At 45.2% G+C, this 22,648-nt stretch overlaps 1 protein-coding gene across 2 annotated transcripts in view; it reads right to left on the bottom strand.

The window, feature by feature from the left end:
- IFNAR1 (interferon alpha and beta receptor subunit 1) overlaps positions 1–22,648 on the bottom strand; it is a 245,957-nt gene that overhangs the window by 20,478 nt on the left and 202,831 nt on the right. For both annotated transcript variants that reach the window (XM_086935324.1, XM_086935325.1), the window contains exon 9: positions 17,749–17,893. In XM_086935324.1, the coding sequence (XP_086791450.1) occupies positions 17,749–17,893 (145 nt within the window). The remainder of the gene's footprint in view (positions 1–17,748; positions 17,894–22,648) is intronic.

The raw sequence follows: 22,648 nt of genomic DNA, 5'->3' as shown, positions 1-22,648 counted from the left end.
ACCTAGAAGCTGACCTAACTTTGGTTCAGAACTGGTTGCAAGCAAGATTTGTGGAGCTAGCCCCACTGAAGTCAGCTAGAATAGCACCCTGCCATGACTCCGCTCCTTGGTTTACCTCCACACTACGAAAAATGCGCCAAGACTGTAAAAAGGCGGAAAGACTCTGGCGCCGCAAGTACGATCCTGTAGAGAAAATCAAGTACCGTGATGTCATAAAACTGTACCACAAACAGATTGCTGAAGCCAAAAAGGATTATCTCGAGCACAGAATAGACCAAGCTGACAACATGAGTAGGGAATTGTTCAGAATTGTGAAAGAGTTTGTAGACCCAGCTGCAGGTGCCCTCTCACACTCTCATACTGAAGAGTGGATTAGGCAGCTTGCTGACTTCTTTGTCACAAAAATTATAAAGATTCAAGAATCCTTCCCCCCCTGTGGATCCTTCTATGGATGCCGATGCCTCAGGTTGCAAATGGAGGTCGGCACCATCTTTAGAGGTAGAGTCCGGGCCCACACTATCGGTCTTTCCCCAGTTGTCCTGTGAAACATCGCTTGAGCTACTATCCCGGCTTCAATCGGGCTCACCTCTGGATGCTTGCCCAGCCAAGTGTCTGGCCAAGGTGGCATCGGCAGTAAACAGCTTGCTGAATCCCTTGCTCAATTTGTCATTGAGCTCCGGGGTGGTACCTCGAGAATGGAAACACACACTCATTCTGCCGCTGATCAAAAAACCTCTGCTAGATCCCTTGCAGCTGGCTAACTACAGACCGATCTCCCTCCTCCCTGCTCTGGCGAAGGTGGTTGAGAAACATGTTCAGCATACTCTTACCACCTTCATTGAGAATAACAACTTGCTGCATGATTCTCAGTCTGGCTTCCGTGCTAACTATAGCACGGAGACAGCCCTCGTGGAGGTGACTGACGCCATCAGGGAGACGCTCGATCGGGGGGGAAAGGCTATGTTAGTCATGCTGGACCTGTCGGCGGCTTTCGACACCGTCCCACACGCAGGTCTCCTTTTAAGACTCAGGGAGATAGGACTGCGGGGGACGGTGTTGGATTGGTTTCAATCCTTCCTAGCCGACCGTCGACAGGTGATCTGGGCTCCACCGTTCTCCGCGGAAATGCCATCGCTAGAGGTGGGGGTGCCTCAAGGGTCCATTCTGAGCCCCACCATCTTTAACATCTACATAGCCCCTCTGGCGAGGGTAGCGGAGGCGTATGGGGCCCGGGTCATCTCATACGCTGATGACACCCAGCTCCTGTTCACCTGCAGGAAGGGAGAGGCCTTTGACGGCGACAGAATCAAAGACTGTCTGAGTGCAGTCTTTGCGTGGTTTCAGCGGCACAGCCTGAAATGCAACTCGGATAAGTCTGAGCTGCTCTTTTTTGGCTGTGCCCCCGATCCTGGCTGGAAGTCGTGGTGGCCCCAGGACATGTTCCCTCCTGAGAAGTCATCATCCCAAGTGAAAAACCTTGGAGTTGTGTTTGATGACGACCTCTCTTTTCGACCCCATATTTTGGGGCTATCAGGGAAATGCTTTGGCATCCTCAAGATGCTTAGGAAATTCCTTCCACTGCTCTCCCTGCAATACCGTAAGACTGTAGTCCAGGCGCATGTGGGGTCTCGTTTAGACTACGCAAATGCGCTCTTTGCAGGCCTGCCAAAGTACCTTCTGTCCAGACTGCAAATTGTCCAAAATTCGGCGGCCAGAGCCATATTCGGCCTGCCAAGGAGAGCCAGTGCCTCATTGCTGCTAAATAGGTTGCACTGGCTACCTATTTCTAGCAGAATCAGGTTTAAAATCCTCACGCTGGCGTTCAAAGCCCTCCACTCTGTTGGCCCCAACTACATTAGGAAGCGCATCGCTTTCTATGTTCCGCGGAGGATGTTGCGGTCAGCCGATTTGGCTAAAATGGTGTTACCTGCTGTCAAACGAGTCCGGATGGGAGGCCGGTCTTTTCAATATGTGGCAGCTCGTTTTTGGAATGAGCTCCCTCTCTCCATCCGTAAAGCTAATAACCTCCTAGCTTTTAGGAAGGAGCTGAAGACCATGCTCTTCTCCATGTGATCACTGTGACTGTTGCGTCTCTGCCTTTGTGTCTCTGGGTTTCTCAGGCCTCTTTGATAAAGCGCCGGGACACCCCTTGGGGTAGCCGTGCGCTCTAAAAGTATGGCTATAACATAACATAACATAACATAACATAACATAACATAACATAACATTTAACTTTGCCTGCAGGGCCATGCTGATTCAACAAGCAAGCCCTCTACCCCTTCATGGGGCTGTATGACGGAATACAGTTCGCATGTGATATCATGGAAAACAAAGGCCATATTATTGTGAATAAACAATAAGAATTTATGGTCTCACGTAAATCCGACTTATGCCATTATTACATTTGTCATGCATGAGTGCAGTGTTGTGTGAGGGGAATGGGTGCACTAGAAACAGTTCTTTGTGATTTGGTTGCGGCGCCTGTGTCCTTCAGCAGGATTCTCCCCGCGTGCATGATGCACGTTTGCAGGTTGGCGGTTGTCCCCTTCCGACTCACTACCAGAGATATCCACAGGTATCCTCCGCTTGGTAGCAATGTTGTGGAGTATTGCACACACGGCCACGATGCGGCAGCAGACCTCAGGCTGGTATTTGAGGACCCCACCAGTCTTGTGTAGGATGCGGAATCTGCTCTTTAAAAGTCCGAATGTCCGCTCAATGCAATTCCGAGTGCAAATGTGTGCAGCATTGTAACGTCGTTGCCGTGGTGTGGCAGGGTTGAGGTATGGGGTGAGAAGATACTCACGGAGGCCATAGGCGCTGTCACCTGAATGAAAGGAGCAGAGGGTGAGTGCCTGTCATGCGCAGCTACATGGTCTCGATGTAGTGTTTGTTGGCACGTGTACTTACCTAGAAGGTGTCCTTCACCATAGTCTCCCCTGGCCAGTCATGTGTGCATGCCGCTGTGCCGGAATATGAAGGAGCCATGCGTGCTCCCCGGGTATTGTGCCACTATGTCAGTGATGATTGTCTTAGCGTTGCACACCATCTGGATGTTCAGTGAGTGGTAAGACTTGCGGTTTGGGTTCTCCTTAATTTGCGCCTCGCAAATAGCGATTTTGAGGTTTTTAGCTTTTTGCAATATTTCATGCATTTGGTTTGCGATTATTTTGCAAAATCGCAATTTGAATCGCAGAATCATTGGGAACTCGCAATTTCCGATTCGCATAGGGGGTACCACCTTGATTCTGCGATTATCTTTGCGAATTCGCAAATAATGTTTTGCGATTTCGCATTTGGGTCAGGTTTTGTTTTATGAATTGCGAATCTTGGTATTGCGATTGCAATAGCTATTTCGCAGCTATTGCAATCGCAATTTGGGTTGATGAATCTGGCTGATACTGTCTTAATCCCTTGCATGCTCGTGACAGGCCGTCACGTGTCACGGTGGGCATGTGCGGAGGACGGCCGGGGGCCGTCTGAATCTCGCCCACTAATTAAAATGCCTGCACATCGCGGAAATTTGCGCCACAAACTGGATTTGCATGAATGAATAAAGGGGCACTTCACTGACACTTTCTGTACCATATTTGGTTTTAAAATGTCATCTGGCACTCTAACAAGTACCAAGAGGCCTGGTGCCTATGGCTTATAATGGGCCCCTCTTACAGAAATGCATTAGCTTCCTTCATGCTACTAAGTAAAGGGTCTCATTCTGAATCAGCTTCTCCTTTGGCCTAGCCAGGAGGTGGCTTCTAAGCAGCTTAGGTTGAATTCTAGCGCTGAATGTGAAATAACTTAAAGGATCATAGTTTCATAAACACACACCTCCGCATCCAATGCACTGTTTGAAGCCCCTTGTAAATGGCATGCAAGCAAAGGAAGGCACTTTTTTATTTTTAATTAAATGATAAAAATGGAAGAGTAGGTTACTCCAGTAAAGGAATAAGTAGAGACAGAACAAACAACCCCACATATAAAAAAGTAAGTGCCACAGAAGGTTAACATTACGACCTGTCAGACAAAAGGAGGATTTGGGGGGATGATTGGTGATTCACAGATACAGATGGAAAGCCCTTTCTGCTTGTTCATGATCTTATCTGTTGTGCACACTCTAACGACCCTCTTGCAGAGGTTTCATCTGTAAATGGGAATTTACAGATGCAAACATTCCTAACCATTTGCATCACTTTTCTCACTGTCAGTGATCGGAATAGTTGGACCTGGCCCTTTTTACAGGTTTATCACTAAACTTTTAGCCTTCCTCCGGTATTTTTTCTGACCTGTTTTCGTTGGCTTTAGGACTCTGGACACTTTACCACTGCTAATCAATGCTACAGTGCATGTGCTCTCTTCTTTAAACTTCGTATTATTGGCTTACACCTGGTTTTCATATTTAATTTACCTGTAAGTCCTTTGTATAGTGGCAGCCCATATACTCAGGGCCTGTAAATTAAATGCTGCTAGTGAGCCTGCAGTGGTGCTTGTTTAACGCACAGAAGTAGCCCTTCAAACCGGTCTCAGGCCTGCCACTGCAGGGCCTGCATACACAGTTTACTGTCACAGTGACTTGGTATTTAAGGCCACTTGCCAAGCCTGAAACTCCCCTTTTACTACATATAGGTCATCCCTAAGGAAAGCCCTAGGTAGATGTATGGGCAGGGTACTGTGTAGGTAAAAGGTAGAACATGTATTGTATGGCATGTCCTGGTAGTGACAAACACCCTATTTCGTGAGTGCTGCTCCTCTCATAGGTTAGCATTAGCAATTCCTTTATATGTGTGGAAGTGGTAATTTCTGATCTGAAAGGAGTAGTGTTGCCATGTTTGGAATAGTGGTGATAAATCATGCTTCTTGGTGTAGGTGGAATTTTCATTACTATTATAGAAATGCCCCTTTTAGAAAGTGGGCATTTCTATGTGCTTAGGACTCTTTGTGGTTTGCAGCCTGGCTCCAATCCATGTCTAGGGCAGAGTGGCAGCTTGGCTTTGTGCATACTTTCCAGACAGCCATCACGCAGGAAGGGTTGTGTGTAACTGGGTTGCATCTGCATACTGAATGCTCTTCCTGGGCTGGGAGAAAGGGAGACAGGGTACACTTACATTTGTACAGGCTGTGTCATGCCCTCACACAAAGCTTGTTTACCCACTACTGATGTCTGGAGTCAGGGTTGGAAATGAAAGGTGGTGTTGGTTACCTCTAAGATTTCTTTTGAAGTTAACTCCACATCAAAGATATTTTGAATTTAAGTACAGGGACTCTGACCCCATGTTTTTGGACAATGCGAGGACTTGTAAACAGATGCTGCTGGCTCTACAGACTGCACTTTGCCAGTGGGAACAGTTAAGCTGTCAGGAGGAACCACCATTGGACCCCCTTGTTTGTTGTGCTGACCTGTGGCATGCTGGGCTGCAAGAAGGATGGCCTCTTTGCCTACAAGGACTCTGTGTGCTGGCCTGCTGCCTACATTCCTGCTTGGGTGCCCCAGGGATCTCTCAGGGCCTGTTGGCCAGCCTCATGGTTGTTTGTAACTCCAGGGTCATCCAGAGTGGCTTCAGTACACCTCTGCCATGGGACTCTTGTGGTCTGTGAGTCGGTCAGCAGAGTGAGCTACCGTGGGAGGCGTGCTGGTCTGCTCCTGATCTTGCTACATTTGTATCCACCAAAAGCTCAGCCCGATTATCATGGGGCTTGACGCGCCGTGGAGACGTGCGATCTGGCATGCATCAGCACTCTGATCAAGCGTGCACTCAGTGGTCCCCCCGGGGACAAGCAGGCATCCACTTTGGTGCTCCCTCGTTGTTGGGAATCCTTGTGTGCGAGGGGTTTCCCAGGGGCCAGCACATCTCTGGAAGGACTCACTTCACCACAACGAAACCCCAAGTGACACAGACAAAACCAAGAGGGCACTGCTCAGGGCTGGAGAGTAGGACTCACCAGATTTGTTCCCTTCCCCAACCCATACAGCCTGAACCAGAGGTAATCAAGGCTATGATGAATTTGAGTGAGAGTGCATCCAGCTTCCCCGTTATTGCATTCTTTACCCGTCCGAGTTGCCACACTATGTGCCTCACAGGTGTTGCTAACTTTACTTCCTTGGCCTGAGTACTAGCACGATTAAACTGTGCTCCTCGCTACAGTGTGTTTGGCTGAGGGCACCCTTAGGCGGTGACCATTCAAATCACTAGGAAGGCTCTGGAAAGAGCCCCTTACAAAGTTTGCCTTGCTTTACTTTTCTGGCTGCATTTCTGCATCAGTGATTGTTTAAGGGAGCATATCTCTGCTTGGGCACACACGATTTTTAATGTTGTGGTCTCTTTTTGTGCAGAATAACCAGGGTTATTCTGGAAAGGCTGTAATAAACACAGCATGGTACCTTACTGAGTATTGTGGAGATTTATTATGTTTTTGCTCTGGTTTGAGCAAGATAGCAAGGACTATCCTTGTGTCTACCTACCTTGGAGTATGTATTTGGTCACAGTGTCAATAATGCTGGGGGCATTGATATACTATAATGATTTTTGGTGACTCATGTGCTTTCTCTGCTTGACCTAACTGCTGCATTTCATACCCTGATATGATGTTTTTCTCTAGCATTGACAGGATGACGAGTACTATTTCAGGATCTGTCTTGTATGCCCAAGTAATGGTGCTTTTCATGATGTGTACAACATAGAAGTCTTTATCTTATTGCACTGTGATGTTTTGACAATTGCCTAGTTGGCAAAGTAATTATTGGTTTGTGTTTGTTTATATAATACTGTGTGGAGTCTATATTGTGGTGTATTTATTGTGTCACTGGTGTGAATGTGTTGAGAAAACACTTTATACATTGTCTCTGGGATAAGTCCAATTGCTCATGTCAGGCTCCCAAGGGAGTGAGCTGGGGGTTATCTTGGGTGTGCAACTCCCTTATCCTGACTAGAGTGGTGGGTTTTGCCTGGCCTAGGTGCATACTGAAGCCTCAGCGGAGTTTGCGGAGTTCTGCTATGCAAAAATCTGTGAAGTGACAAAAACTCTGCGCGCAATGGGGAGTTCCGCAAGCGGCAAAGGGGGTTAGAGTCATGCCGTCCGCTGTGATTTTGAACGTCAGGTATTTGTTCCACGCTGTAAAATCATTGCAAATGGTACCATTCACAGCGCAAGAGGGTGCAGCTTACTTTCTGCTGCTCGAGTAGATTTCCTACTCAAGCTGCAGCTTTCTCAACGCAAACGGAATGTTTCTCAACAAGAGTTATTTCGATCTGCCGCGACCGCTCACATTGAGAAATCCAACCACCCGCGTAGAGAAATCTCACCAGGGGGTTAATTTTCTTCGCCCCCGCTCACAAACCAGACCTTGGAGAGTGCGAGGAAGGAAAAATGTCGCTGGGAGATGGATTTCCCTTGTTCTCTGGAAACTCCGCGTGCTACGCGGAGCTCAGAAATCTCAGCGAATGGAGCGGAGTTCACCGCCCAGAGTTATTCATACCCTAGCCAAACGGAAGCCCCGTTTCTAACAGGAATACTTTGTAAAGAGGAATCCATTTTAAAACCTACCCCATGGTAGGACTTTTCACTACTGAATCGAGAGTTGATCCCAAGAAGGTTTACATTTGGATTTTACTACAAATGAGGCTACAAGTCAATTGCGAAGCCAAGCTTGTGCAGAAAACCATATTTCTGTTGGGTCGGAATTGCTATTTCTAAATTCTCTTCCTTTCGCTAATCAAAGTCCAGTTACGGGCAGAAATGAATACATAAATGACACTGATTTGTTGCAACAAGTGTTAGGTATTTGGGAAACATCTTCAGTGCTGACTTTATGCAGAATGTTAGCAATTAAAAACTGTACTTACAAATCTTGGGTATTGGTGATGCTCTGGATCCATAGCAATGGGTCCTTCAGATCTAATTTTTTCATGCAGTTTTATTCTTGCAGAAGTCGGATAACCGCGTGTAATGTCACCATCTTACAATTTGTTGCCCTTGTGCATACTTTCTGAACTCTTAAAGATAAGTTCCTTTTCAGTGCACCATCCATCGTCAGAATCAGAATGTAGACTGAGTATATTCGGCTGTCTTCTTGAGACTGGGACCTCTACTATAACCCCTTTGCCAAGTAAAGACTCCAAATGATCCTTGTTGATTCTGTCTCTTAATGGATGGTTAAGTGGCAACTGTTACAACGTGATGTTTTAACCCTTTGCTGACTATTGAGAGTGCCCACAAATCTGAGACAATTTCCCCCAACCCGTATGCAAAGATCTAAGGCATCCACAACAAGCGTTGTGAAATCATCCACGGGAGGAAAATAAAATGAAAAGGATCACTGGGGTCTTTTACAGAAAGTGTCTCAGGGTTGCAATGGGTGCCTGAGCCCACTTTTCTTACCCTCAGATTCATTTGTCGTTGCGGAAGGGCCTGCAGATGCTTACATGACTCATAAAGTAAAATAGATCGCACTAACCTAAACGTGCGCCAATACAATTTCAACCGGATGTTCTCTAATTCGCCTGAGTGTAAAACCTGTGCATGTGAGGAACACTGACTTTGCACCCGCTCCATTTTACAGATACGGGCACCAAGGAAAATAGGCCATCGAGAGGCACATTGAGTATGCTTCACGTAGAGGTGGTGCAGATTCAGCCCAGTCTACCTCTAAGTGCACCCCATCAAAGGGAGGAAAGGAGGACCTGGGGCACCAACACTGCATCCCTCTGCAGGCAGGCAGGAGTTACTCACTGCATCCTGCTGCAAGAGGATCGCTATCTGACCTTTGAAATGAAGGCAGAGTTAAGACCTTCAAGGTGAAAGGCAGTCTGGCAGCTTCAAACAGCCAGTCCACCTTTCACTGTAGTGCAGCTCCCAGTTCAGATGCGGGTTCGGGCCTGCACTAGGAACAGCTCCTTTGATTTGATATGGTGCAATTTCCCACTTTGCACAACAGTGAGTGTGGGGAAACAGTTTATAACTTGAATATGGCCCCTTTGCACTGCTGAGAATGTTGCAATTGCTGCTGTTGCAATTGATGTTGGTAGGTTTACTGTAACTGGTAAGGACTATGACAGTGTACTTGTGTCCTGTTATTTTTTTATTTTTTTTAAAAATATATTTTATTCCCCCCCCCCCCAACTTTTTCTTCATATACACATTGTATTACACATCATACATTTGTACATTTTACAAATTACATTCTACACTTTAACGTTTTCTTTCCAATTTTTTTCCCCATCAATAATTTTACATTTCTCTGGTTTGAGCTTTTTAAACAATATACTAACATAAAGACATTATAAAACAAAGTTTAAGATTCTAAATTTCCTATTCTGTTACGTTATCTTATAGTGCCATCCTCTCTTTCCATTTGGCTATTGGTTCCCAAATTTTCCACCCAAGACTCCTCCCCCTTTTCCCCTTACGTGCGTATATAGCGTTCTCAAGATTATAACTAGCTAGTAGATTCGCCAACCATATTTGCATTCCCGGGGGTGTCTTGTCTAGCCATACTCTTGCTATTGTCAGTCTCAAAACTGCAGTAGCTATAAACATAAATTCCTTCTGGTCAAATCCATCCTGATTATCTCTCCCAAACAATATCATCATAGGTGTCAATTTAATTCGTATGCCAAGAGTGTTACCAAGAAAATCTTCTACATTTCTAATCAAGGTATAGAGCTGAGGGCAGGTAGCAAACATATGAATAATATCTGCATCCCCTGCGTTACAGCGTGGACAGGTAGTGCCAGTGAAGCCTCCCCATTTACCTATTCTAGCGGGGGTATGATACAACGAAAATAAAGTCTTGTAATGCTGCGATTGCAGAGGACCCGAACACAAAATATTACATCCCAAGTCCAAGGATTCTTGAAAGTTTCCAGACTCCCCACCCAATTTTACAACCCATTTGTTACTAACTTTCTCTAAGTCATCTATCTTACCTTTTACTAAACATGCATAAAATGATCTAATTGTGCAGTCCCCTCCTACTTTTATTTTCTCCAATACTTCGTTACTATTAAACCCCGCACTACCACCTTGCATACGACAGAGGAAGCTCCTTACCTGTAGGTATTTGAAGAAGTCCTTCCTCTCAATCCCATACTTAAGAACAAGATCTGCAAACTGGACTATCCCCTCCCCATCCATTAGATCCCCAATCTGCATTATCCCTTTTTGAGTCCAACCCAACATTGTCGAATCTGCAAATACTTCTGCCGGGAAAGATTTGTTCTTGTAGAGCCTAACATATCTATTGTACCTTCCCAGTCCCATTTTTAAAAAAAATGCATTCCATATCCTACATGCTGCCTCTACCGTCTTAAATCTAGTCCTTTTGTGGTATCCAAACTCCACTCTATTTAAGAAATTATTTTCTGCCTCTACCCCCAGTGTAATGGAATAGACTTCCGTAGACATAGTCGTAACCCCAATGTCGCTTCCTCCACCCCCAATTAGCCCCTGCATATACTGTAATGCTGCAGCCATTTGGTACAACCTGAAATCAGGGGCCCCCCATCCCCCTCTTTCTCTTGGGAGGGTCATGAACCTGTAGGCCCGTCTGGTTTTCCCATGTGCCCAAATGAATCTATTAAGTACCCTCTCTAACAAATTATACCATCTAACTTCAAAAACTAAAGGGATAGAGCGAAAGAAAACTAAGAATTTAGGCAAAATTAACATTTTAATTACATTCGTACATCCCATAAGAGAAAGGTGCAAGTTGTTCATCCTCTCTAAATCTTTTTTGACTTTATCAATAAGAGGGGCCAAATTCAGTTCTACTATTTTGTCCAAGCTCGCCGTTATTAGCACCCCTAGATATACTGCGGAGTTAACCACCCTGTCATCAACACATACAGTATATCTATTTTTAATAATCTGCGTTTTTAGTCTGTTTAAGCTATACCCTGATATCTTTCCAAACATCTGAGCCTCTATCTCCACCTCTTTTATAGCTATGGTGGGGTTAGGGGTTAAAATTGCTACGTCATCTGCGTAGGCTAAGGTCTTCACCGTACAGTTATTTATCCTCATTGGTGGTATCTCTTGATTAGCTTCGAGCCTTCGCAGTAGTGGTTCAAGATATAGCGCAAACAGCAGGGGAGAAGAGGGACATCCCTGTCTAGTCCCCTAGCAATTTTTACCTTATCAGAAAGCCCTCCATTCACTCTTATTCTTGCTGTTGGGGCGTTGTACAGTACCCGTATAGCTTTTATAAAAGGTTCCCCCATCCCGTACCACCTCATAACCTGCCAAAGATAATCCCAGGCGACCCTGTCAAATGCCTTCTCGGCGTCTAGGAAGAGTGCTGCAACAGGGTCCCCTAAGATATCTGCAGAGTCAAACATCGTAACCACGGTCCTTACATGTTGCGTGGTCCCTTTTCCAGGAATGAATCCATGCTGGATGGGGGTTACCAGTTGCTCAATGATCCCAGCCAGCCTTTTTGCCAAGATTTTAGAGTATATTTTAATACCCGAATTCATTAATGTGATTGGCTTATATGACCCCGGTATTTCTGGTGGCTTCCCTTTTTTCAAAATTACTATTATATCAGCCCCTCCCCATGACTCCGGACTGGGTTCCCCTACCTGTACTTGCTGCATTATCAGGAACATACCTGCCAGAAGCACATTTTTGAATATTTGGTAAAATTCAAGCGGAATTTGGTCTGGCCCTGCCGCTTTACCTGACGGTAAGCTACCAAGAGCTTCCACAAATTCTTCTAACTGTAATGGTCCATCTAATATTTCCCTATCTTCATCGGGCATTATTGGTGGTGAGATATCCCTCAAATATTTATCGATCTCTTCTAGATTCGGTGGTTCTTCTGAAGTGTATAGATCTGCATAGAATTTTCTAAAAGCTTCTCTTATTAAATTAGTCTCCACAACCATATTCCCCTGTGCATCCCTTACTTCTTTTACTCCCGCTTCAGCCGCTCTCTGCCTAGTTCTAATTGCCAGCACGCGCCCCACCTTCTCACTAAGTTCGTATGTCTTTTCCTTTTTAGTCAGGAAATTATCTGCATCCTTCCTAGCGAGTCCTTCCACTGCTTCAGCTTTTAACGCTATGATTCTGAGTAGGCAATCCTCTAAGGGTAGATTGTGTCTTATAGCCCAACTTAAATTCTCTTCCTCTCTTATTAATCTCTGTCCTACCTCCTCTCTCTTTTCCCTTTCTCTCTTTTGTCTTCCCAAGGCGAAACTAATTGTTTCTCCCCTTATTCCCGCCTTAAATGTGTCCCAGACCACTCCTGGGGCTGCTGTCCCCCTATTGAAATCCCAAAACAATTTAATCCAATCTATCATATGCTCCCTATATGCAGGATCCTTTAAAAGGCCTCTCTCGAAAGTCCACTGTGTAGGTGTTCTTGGTGTTTGGTTAATTTTAATGGTAAGAATCACCGGACTATGGTCTGAAATCACCCTGGGTAGCTTCTCCACTTGTGTCTCGGATAATAGGCCATTAGTTATCAAAAAGTAGTCAAGCCTGACCATTACTTTATGTGGGGCGGAGAAGAAGGTACTTCCATCAAGGTGGGGATGTAATTTTATCCAAGGGTCAACCAGGGCATTATGTGAAACCATATCTGCTAAAGCCCTAAATACTTTCCTTTTCCTACCTCGGTAAATCGCATTTGTTCGTGTAAATGAGTTCTCTAGGTCGTGAATATTAAAATCTCCACAACATATTATGGGTTCAGACCACTGGGCTAACTCCGCATCAAGGAACTGGAATACATCTGGGTCATCTTCTGTAGATCCATAAATTGTAACTAGTGTTAATTTCTGCCCCCTAAAACATATTTCTACAATAGCCCATCTTCCCCATTTATCTTCCTTCTTCATCCCTACTACCACATCTCTTTGTCTACCCAAAATTGCTACCCCTCTGGTCCTAGTTTCTTGTTTAGAACTTGCCAACACCTTAAACCCTAGTTGCTCCAAAAGATATGTCCTACTTAACTCTATATGGGTCTCTTGTAGGCATATCAAATCTAATTGCAAAGTTTTTAAGTATGCTGCAACTCTCATCCTCTTATTTGGCTCATTTAAACCACATACATTGATTGATGCTATCCTACATGCCATTGCACTAACAGTAGTAAATACCACACAAGATAAACATTATTTGTCATCATCAAACCAGAGTGTATACTTCCAATAGTTCTTAAATACATCACAATGTGCCAAAACTTTAAAAAAATATTGCCGTTCCACCCCCCACCCCCCCCTCCTTCTCCACCCCTACTCTGCCCGCCCCCTTTACAGGCAAATAGGTCAACTGACCTATATGTGCCCGCCTTAGGTTGTGCAAGTCGCTTCCCTCCCCCACTAATTTCAATTACTTTACTGTGCTCCCCATAGAACCCCCTCTCTCTAATCCAGATTCATGTGTAGGTATCTATATCTCTTACCCCCCCTTCTGCTTCCTCATTTCTTCTAAAAAGTGCCCAGCTTTGATCTCAAAGGTGAACATCCAGGTTTTTCCTCTAACAATTACTTTAAGTCTGGCTGGGTAGAGTAGATATGCTTCCATACCGAGGGCTTGAAAGGGAGCAATCATCTGCCTTAACTTCCACCTCCTCTCTACAGTGAAATGGCAGAAGTCGGGCCTGGCAAAAAAGGTATTGTCTTCAAAGGTCCTCCTACTCTCTGGCCTTGCCTTACTCAAAATCTCCTCTCCGAGTAGGAAGTTCCCAATATACACTAACATTGCCCTAGGATGATTTTTCTGGCCATCCCTCCCTGCTCCTCCTGTACCCCCAGCATTTCTTACTGTGAATGGGAACCTATGCGCCCTCTGTATTTCTGTTTCCCACTGCCACTGGGATTCTGGAAATGCACCCTTCAAAAGTTTTATCACGAATTGCCTAACATCCTGCCCTTCTGACCCTTCCGCCACACCCAGTAAACGAACATTGTTCCTCCTCTGTCTATTTTCAAAGTCCTCCATCTTCCAACGCATATCCTCTGCCATTTTTTCCTGCTCTGTCTTGAATGACTGCCATCTCCCAACATCATCTTCCAGCTTGCCTGTGCACTCCTCAACCTCTGTTACCCGATCCACCAGTTCATCGTATAGTTTATTAACCTTCCTTAGTCTGTTCTGAATTTTCTTTGATGCCTGTCTCGCTCTGCGGCTCTCTGCCCTTGCTTCGCTTTGCATCTGTTTAAGAGTCACGAACAAGGTATGAAAAGGATCACGCTGGGAGGGGATGTTACCAGCTGAAGCTCCCTCCGCCATACTTTCATGTGCATCTTCCTCCTGGTATACTTGCGAGGTTGCTGAGTAGTCCCATAGAAGCCGTTTCTCAATTTTAGCATGTCTTTTCATCATTGTGGACTCTTTCTCAGACGTGCTAATACCTGATTCGGTACCCTCTTGATCATCCTCCTCTGTGTTAGATTCTGATGATGATGCTGACTCTGAATCTTCATTCACGGAGTAGAATTCACCTTCCCCTTCTAGAGAAGTACAGTCTCCACCCCCCTGGGGATGTTTGCTACTGTTTAATTCCCCTAAGAGGTTCTGACTTACTAAGCTCTCTCGGCTTCCCCATGAGCCAGTCTTTTCCTTTGAGGCATTTATCTCTTCTTCCACTAACATTAGGTCTCCGAGCATATCAGCTGTTGTGCCTCCCGTATTCCCCACGCCATTATCCAGCTCCCCTCCGCTCTCCCCTTTACCTTCATTTCTGTCGAGTGTCTGTGGCTGCTCCTCTCCAGCGTTTACTCCGCCAGCCTGCGCTACTGTAATGTCTTGGCTTACTTTCAGCGCCGGCACCGCCCGTTGCCTAGCAACCACCCTCGCGGAATCTTCGCCGTCAGCTACGTCCTCGAGGACGTTTCCTGCAGCCCGAGTGACAGCGTCTGCTACAGGGAGGGAATCCGGCATCTCTACGGCTGCTGCTTCGGGGAGTTTTACCGTCAGGATCTCCGTCATAGTAGGTTGCCGCATTCCTGCTTCTCGCGACTTATATTCGTCTCCTTTTGCTGGATTACCTTTGTTCATGCAACGGATCTCCCCAGTACTGTTGGTTTTGGCGATCATGCTCTGCTTCACAATTCTCCTTTCTTTACTTTCTCCTGCGGAGGGGGGGAAATACTTTTTTGATCGCGCCTGCGTTCTTTCCTGCCGGGGTATCTGCCTTTGAGCTAATAGTCGTCCCGGTCTTCGCTGTTGTTGTTGGGGTGTCAGGTATCTTTTTACCCCTCTCGCTCGCCTTCTCTTGGTTAACCACACGAACGGGTATTTTAGGAGCCATATGGTGCCCTGTTAAGAGTCTCAGTATTGCTTTTTTTACACAGACCCAAGCCTGTCCGACTCGTAATACTTGCTTCTTAAGAAGAACTCCTTTAAGCCAACAGCATCCGATCTCCATTAGAAGTAATCCTCATGGGTAGCACAGTGTTTTTTCTCGATACATCAATTCATTGTGGGAGAGGGAGAAAGTGTGACCTCTCAGCACAACGTTGCAGCGGCCATCTTGTCCTGTTATGATATGGGCAATATTGCTACCAAAAACAAATCAATTTTACAGTTTCTCTGTATTTCTTAATATCTGTAAGCCTTTCACCCACCTTTAGGTAAAAAGGAAGCTCACCATCAAAAAGCATTTTCAAGGAACGTAGTGAAAAATACCCTCCATTTCATAAATTGATGTCTATCATACCACTCTACAGTGCATACACATTGGCTGTCCACAGAGTCATGGCAGCACCTGCCTCTATTTTCTAGCATGCTGTCTTCAAATTCACACACACCTGATTGGGAAGAGGTTCACCCCATCCAGCCGCTGAGTGAAAGCTTCTTACTGGCCCATATTAATCACTAAGTCAGCCAGGAGATAATATATTTTGTCTTCATTTGTGTAGTAATAGATCCAGTCTTCATTTTTTATTCAAATGTCCAGTAATGGATTTTAAGACCGTCTTCAAAATAGTAAGCATGTATTTGTCTTTTCTGTCCAATACAACATTTCTCTATACATCTTCCTCCTTTTTCTTTGCATGGCAATATTGTGGTGGAAAGATGCCCTCTGAATATGAGGGTCATAGCTTGAGGCATCGCCTGAGGGCACTGTCCTAAGGGAATAAGCATCCAAAAGTTGTCTCTTTATGGAATCCATCTGATACTTACAGGAATCAATCGGTCCTTCCGTTAGTTTGTTCCCCCTGCTCTACTTCCTTCGCAACCTCTGAATCGGGGGCGCTGATGGTGACTGAGGGATAGAAATTATTGTAGGCATGTCTGACTGTCTTTTTAGTATTCTCTGGGCTAGGTAATTTGTAGCTCAACTGAAGTGGTTTCTTCAAACGCCAAATTGTGTTTCTTGGTGATTCTGAGGAATGAGTGTTTTTGTCAGAGTCGTACCTGACTGAGCTACTTTGAGCCCAAATACAAGCCAAGTAATGCGGGAATACAGCATCAGCATTAAACAACCTGAGTTGCATATATTGTAGAAGTGATAATTTTGAGTGCATGAATTGCTTTACTATTATAATTCTTCCCATATGATATGGGCAATCAACCTGGAAAACAGTGTTCCTGCATAGATTCCTGCATGTTTTTACTCCTTTCCAAGCCCTTCACCGACACACAATTACCCACATTTTTCCCAGCGAAATGTGCTTGAGGAAGAGTCCTCAGGGTGTGTTGATCTGCGCAACTGGGAGTTCTAGTTCAGGCAGAAACTGCAGTATCGACCTGAACTAAACTATAAAAGGCATCACAGGACAATCAGGACAATGAGCTTTCCATGTTAAACCCACAGGAATCCATCTCCTATGAACTGGTGGTTTGGAATGAAAACCTGGCGAGGTGGTGAAAAAGATTTTTCTAGTAATCGCTACTCAAGCTCAATTTCACAACTGCTTTCGACATTTTCTGTTCTCCAATGCCGTGCCTCAATCTTACAGTATTTAGAGAGAGCACTAATAAACAACACCAAAACAAACGATGGAAAAATTTACCTTTTCCATGCTCATGACGAGCTGAGCTTGTCATAAGGCACGGTGCTCCGGTGCTCATGACGAGCTCAGCTCGTCATGAGTCGTGGAATGCTCAGGTGCGGGTAGAATTCCCCTGCTGTGCTGAGCGTTCCACGGGAGCCAATGCACCTGTCACAAGCTCAGCTCATCATGAGCACAGGAGCACTGTAGCTCATGACGAGCTCAGCTCGTCATGAGCATGCGGGCGCTGTGTGCGCCCCCCCTTTCCCCCCAGCACAGCGGGGGAATTACCCCTGCAGCGAAGGGATTAATCTGAGTAGGATTCCGAGTCCTTATACAGTGTGAGCTTCAAGGAACTTGGCCACAAACTATTTGATGCACACGGGAAACCAAAACAAAAGACTTTTAAGAAGTAAACACATTAATACTGTTCATTCATCAATTGATCAGATTTTTGTTTGACTTATAGCCGTAACAATATTTGTTGTGCAGTAAGTATTCTCTCAGATGTGGGATGTGTAAACAAAAAAAAACTTGTCAAGCTTTTCTCAGAGCTACAATAGTGTAGCATGAAAAAATAACAGATGTAAATACAGTAAACTACTGAATTCCACATTCTTCCCAATGAACCTCTGACCACGCGCAAAATATATATGGAAATGACATCAGTAGAGTGTAGGACCTTAGCATGGTCTATGATATATTCTTTTTTGTAGAAACAATGAATCAGCTAAAAACAGGTCATGCCGAACAAAAACAGTATGGTACACTTAAAATTGTAATATTACAATAACTTTTCATTTCATACCAGCAGCTGTGGTGATGCATTCAATGGCACTAAAAAGACAAGTTTTATTTTCTTCAGTAACTGCTTGCACTTTTAGGCAATACAATGTAAGAGCTTCCAAGTCGGAGATGGTGAAAAATGGCTCTGGTCCACTTTTGGTAGTTTTCTAAGACAAAAAACAGAGAGGAACTTAACATTAACATGGTGACCATTCTAGGTCACACAACTAAAACATTTAGCAATGCAATTCAGACATATTTAGTAACATTTGCAAAACCAATTTAATACCATTGTTCTAAAATATCTAACATATAAGTTCTATCTGGCAAATTCAATAGCTTATAAGGCACTTTTAAAACCTGTTTTAATTGCTATTATCTGATGTGAATCTAATTTTCATATACCTCCTCTATCTATTACGTAAAAGTTTTGAATTTCAGCCCTGCTGTTAATATGTCTATACATTTTGAACCTTAATTTCTCCAAAACTAGTGAACAGATTCACACTAAATCACATAAAGCTTACTTTTGGTTAAAGGTCTAGCTTTCTGCAAAGTGAACAAGTTACTTACCTTAGGTAAAGCTCTTTCTGGTAGAGATTCGATCTAACCGCATATTCCTTATGTTTTGGATATTTCTCCAGACATCAGACTGGATCCAACAACTTTTGATCAGTACCTCTCTCTGCACGCTGGTAGTTGCCGCTATGTAGCTCCGCACAGACGCTGCTCCACTCTGGAATTAACGTGCAGGGCCTATATAGGTGCACTCCTGCCCGCTGGTGTCAGTTGCTTTACAGGCTGTCGATGACCCCAGACACAGAGCAAATTAACTTTGACTAGTGTACAGGTTCCTAGATAAGGATCTCATTAGCAGACAAGCCCAATTCGCAGAACAGGGCAGATGAGAGGGTCAGTGAGAACTCTGCTTCAAACTTTAAACCACAGATTCCTCACTTTTTGAATAGAAAATAGAGCAGTACCTTTTAGGAGGTGGGTCTGTGTGTTGTCTCAACCCAAGAAGTCCTGTAGGGCTGAATGGGGGAAAATGCCCTTCTCTGCAAACCTGACTGTTCACACTGAAGTGCACTGTGAACTTATGGAGCAACACACACGAAGCAACTTGGCAGATGTCCTGGATAGGAACTCCACGTGCCAATGCAGTGGCAGCAAATTTGGCCCGGGTGGGATGGGCAGCAGACCTTCCGGAGGCAGCTTTTTGGCCAGAGCTTAGCAAATCTTGATGCAGAGTACGACCCAAAGGGAGATGGTCCACTTCTTCATGGCCCTGCCTTTTTTCGCCTAAGCCAACCCCACGAAGAGCAGATCTCCACTCAGGGTCTTTGGTATGATCGATGTAAAAGCTCAGACCTTTTTTAAGGTCCAAGTAATTGAGTCCCTTATCCTCCATAGAGGTGTAAGGGTGAGCATAGAACGACAAAAAGGTGATGGCCTGACCAATGTGGAACATCACAACTTTTAATAAGAATGATGCTCTGGTCCACAGAACCAGTTTGTCTGGGAGGAAGGTGGTGTATGGTGGGTTAACATAGAGAGCTTGAAGCGGACTTACTCGTTGCACTCAGGTGATGGCAACAGTCTTGAGGGTGAGGAGCCACAAAGGATAGCTGTGAAGAGGCTCAAAGGGAGAGCATATTAAATATATGAAGACCAAGTTAAGGTCCTACAGAGACATGACAAAAGGAGAGGGAGAAAACAAGTGTTGGAAACTCTTCCGCAAATGCATCACAACTGGTTGTTTAGATAATGAGGGCTGGTCCTGCAGCCGTAAATAAAGAGCCGAAAGGTACTCCATAACTGTGCCCATAGCAAGGTCTTGCCGGGCAAGAAATAACAAAAAACACAATGTCAGATAACTTGGCCTGGAGGGGGTTAATCTAGTGTGACAAGTCTGTACAGTTTTGTCGAGGGATGCTTGGCGGCCAAGATATCATCAACCATCCTTGGAGGAAGGATGAAAGTGTTCAGCTGTCCCCTCTCAATATCCATGCACATCAATGGACAAAGCGAAGAAGCAAGTGCAGTACCCTGCCCTGTTGTTGACCCAGCAGGTCCTCCCGGAGTGGCATCCTGAACAGAGAACACATTCTCAACTCCAGGAGTACTGGATACAATACTCTCTGTGCCCAGCGCGGGGTCATTAAGATGACTGGTGCCCAGTTATTACTGATTTTCTTTAGAACTCGGGCAGGAGTAGTATTGGCTGGAAGGCGCACAAGAGTCCTGACTTCCACTCTAGGCAGATTGCATCTCCTAGAGAGAGGCGGCTTGGAAACTCCAAAGAGCAGACCTGTTAATGCTGTGTGTGCATGGTGGTTATGAACAGATCGAGCCAAGGTTCTCCCAATTAGCGGAACAGACATTGTACCACCTCTGGGTGTGACTGCCATTCATGATACAATAGGCGTCGACAGCTCAGCTTGCCCGCCCCGGCATTCAAAGATCCTGCCAGGTGGTTCACTATTGGAAAATACCTTGATGATCCAGCCATTTTCAGGAGCAGAGTACCTTCTGGCACGGGCCAGAACTCCACCCTAGCCGGATTGTTGCAATATCACATGGCAGTGATGTCAGTTGCACCTGCACCAGTGCCTCTTTAATGGGTAGACAGAAGTCTTCCAACATCAAGAAGATGACCCTCAGCTCCAGTAGACTGATATCAAATCCAGAGGACTCTGACCTCCACTTTTCACAGGTGACCGCTGCATCCCAGAAAGTACGTATTGGTCACCATAGTCAATTCTGTGTGGGGTATGTACAGCGGTCTGCTGCTGACCCAATCATAGTCCATTAATAACCCCTCCAGATCTTTTGCAGTCTCCTCTAAAATCTGGACATTGTAAGAGAGGTCCCCTCAATGTTGGTTCTATTCTGACTTCAGATCCCACTGCAGAGCCTACATATGCCACCTGCATGTTTGACCAGCAGGGTACTGGAGGTCATCAACCCCTGTAGTCTCAGAGTCAGCTTCACTGAAATCTGGGACAGAGGCTAAAAAAGAGCAGGACCATGGCCTGCAAGTCCTGGACTGTTCTCTCTGGGGGAAAGGCATGAACCCGAAGTGTCTAGAATGGCTCTGATGAAGGGGAGCATCTGAGAAGGAGTCGGTGTGACTTCACTCCATTGATAGTAAACCCCAAAGATGACAGATTCTATAGTCTGGAATCTGGTGGATGACTGCTTGGGTTGAATCTTCATTCAACAACCAGTCATCGAGGACGGGGGAAGACTGGGACCCCTGACATCTGAAGGTGTACTGCTACTACTGCCTTCATTTTCATGATCACCCAAGGGACACTATTGAGACCAAACGGGAGCACAGCAAACTGAAAATGCTTTTGTTCCACCACAAACTGTAGTTTGCGCTGATAAGACCTGCAGGACGGGGATGTAGAAATAGGAGTTCTGCAGGTCATACGCCGCCATCCAGACTCTAGGGTGGAGCGCAGCCATGACCTGGGTCAGTGGGAGCATCTTGCATTTTTCCTTCTGAAGGAAGGCATTGAGAGGGCGCATGTTAAACATAGAACGAAGACGCCCGAGCAGGAAAAAAAAACAATCTACTTCTGGGAAAGGCACCCTCTCTATAGCTCTTTTGGCCAAAAGGACTTGCACTTCCTGCCATAAGACAGACAACTGGTCCTCTGCATTATGATAGTCCTGTATGGCTTGGGTTAGCATAGGTCAGAGGTCGTCTGGGATATCTGGGAGGACTTGAGCCACTGAATCCACTGAGATTGGAATAGTGGCCCAGGAGCAGCTTACGTTCACAGATTTGAGGGCAAAGCTGGTGGAAGAAATTACCCTCTTCCCAAATGTCTCCACTCATTTGGACTTCTTATGGTGGGGTGTGGGGGAATAGTCAGAAAGGTATTCAGGATCATCTAAAAAGATAAACCCTTACCAATTCAAGAATGGCTCAAGAATTCGGTTCCACTAAACTGCTCTCTTTCACTTTCGAACTCAGTGAAGCCCTTGGGAATCATCCTGGACAAAACAAGTCAATGAAGGAGCACATCAACAACTCGGCCACAGGAGCGCTCGACACACTAAAACATCTCAAGAAAATCAAACCATTTGTTCCCGTGATGATCTTAAGATGGTCAATTACTAGTCTTCTCAAAACTTGACTATGGCAACACCATCATCACTCCAAAGGGTCACCTTGCACCCTTAGAGCAACTCTCAATGAAGCTGCCAGACTCCTAAACAGAATTAAACGGTTTGATCACATCTCACCTGCCCTCAAGTGTCTCAATTGACTTCTCATAGAAGGAATGTATCTTCAAGACAGCTTGTATCACCCACAAACTTCTTCATAAAAAAACCCAAATACCTGGAATCCAAACTATCTAAAGCTGGAAGATAACAGTCCATTAGAAGCAGCAAATCACTTCTTCTCATAACTCCAAAACGAAAAAATAAAACATCCCAGGTGCGATCTTTCTCAGGAAATGCTGCTAGGATTTGGAACTCACTCTTTAAATACCTCTGCTACACCCCCTTTTTTTCTGGCTTCAAACGGGATCTCAAATCTCTACTGCTTAACAACTATTTCAATATGATCCTAAGCTGTTCTACGTTTCCGAAAGTTTCAATCCCATCGACAGGAACTTTTGATGTGGTTGTCTGACTCATTCAGCATTTAACCCCTTAAGTGCTGCCTCGGTGCGTTGGCCGACGGCAGCACTACCTCCCCAGTGCTGCGCACGACCATTAGACGTCCATTCAGCACTGGTTCCAATGGACAGCGCAGCACTTGGGAGGAATGTTTAATAGCATCTATGAGGTTAAACTGTTGCTAACACCACTACCTTATAATGCTATATTGTTTTATTCCCACTAGATAAGCTATGTTGACCCACATGAATACCCAAATACAGTTTGATTGAACTTGTTCA

The sequence above is a fragment of the Lissotriton vulgaris genome, chromosome 8 (assembly GCF_964263255.1).
Source record: "Lissotriton vulgaris chromosome 8, aLisVul1.2, whole genome shotgun sequence".
NCBI classification, from domain to species: domain Eukaryota; kingdom Metazoa; phylum Chordata; class Amphibia; order Caudata; family Salamandridae; genus Lissotriton; species Lissotriton vulgaris.
Note: the sequence above shows the minus strand (reverse complement) of the source record. Positions and strands in the feature narration are given on the sequence as shown.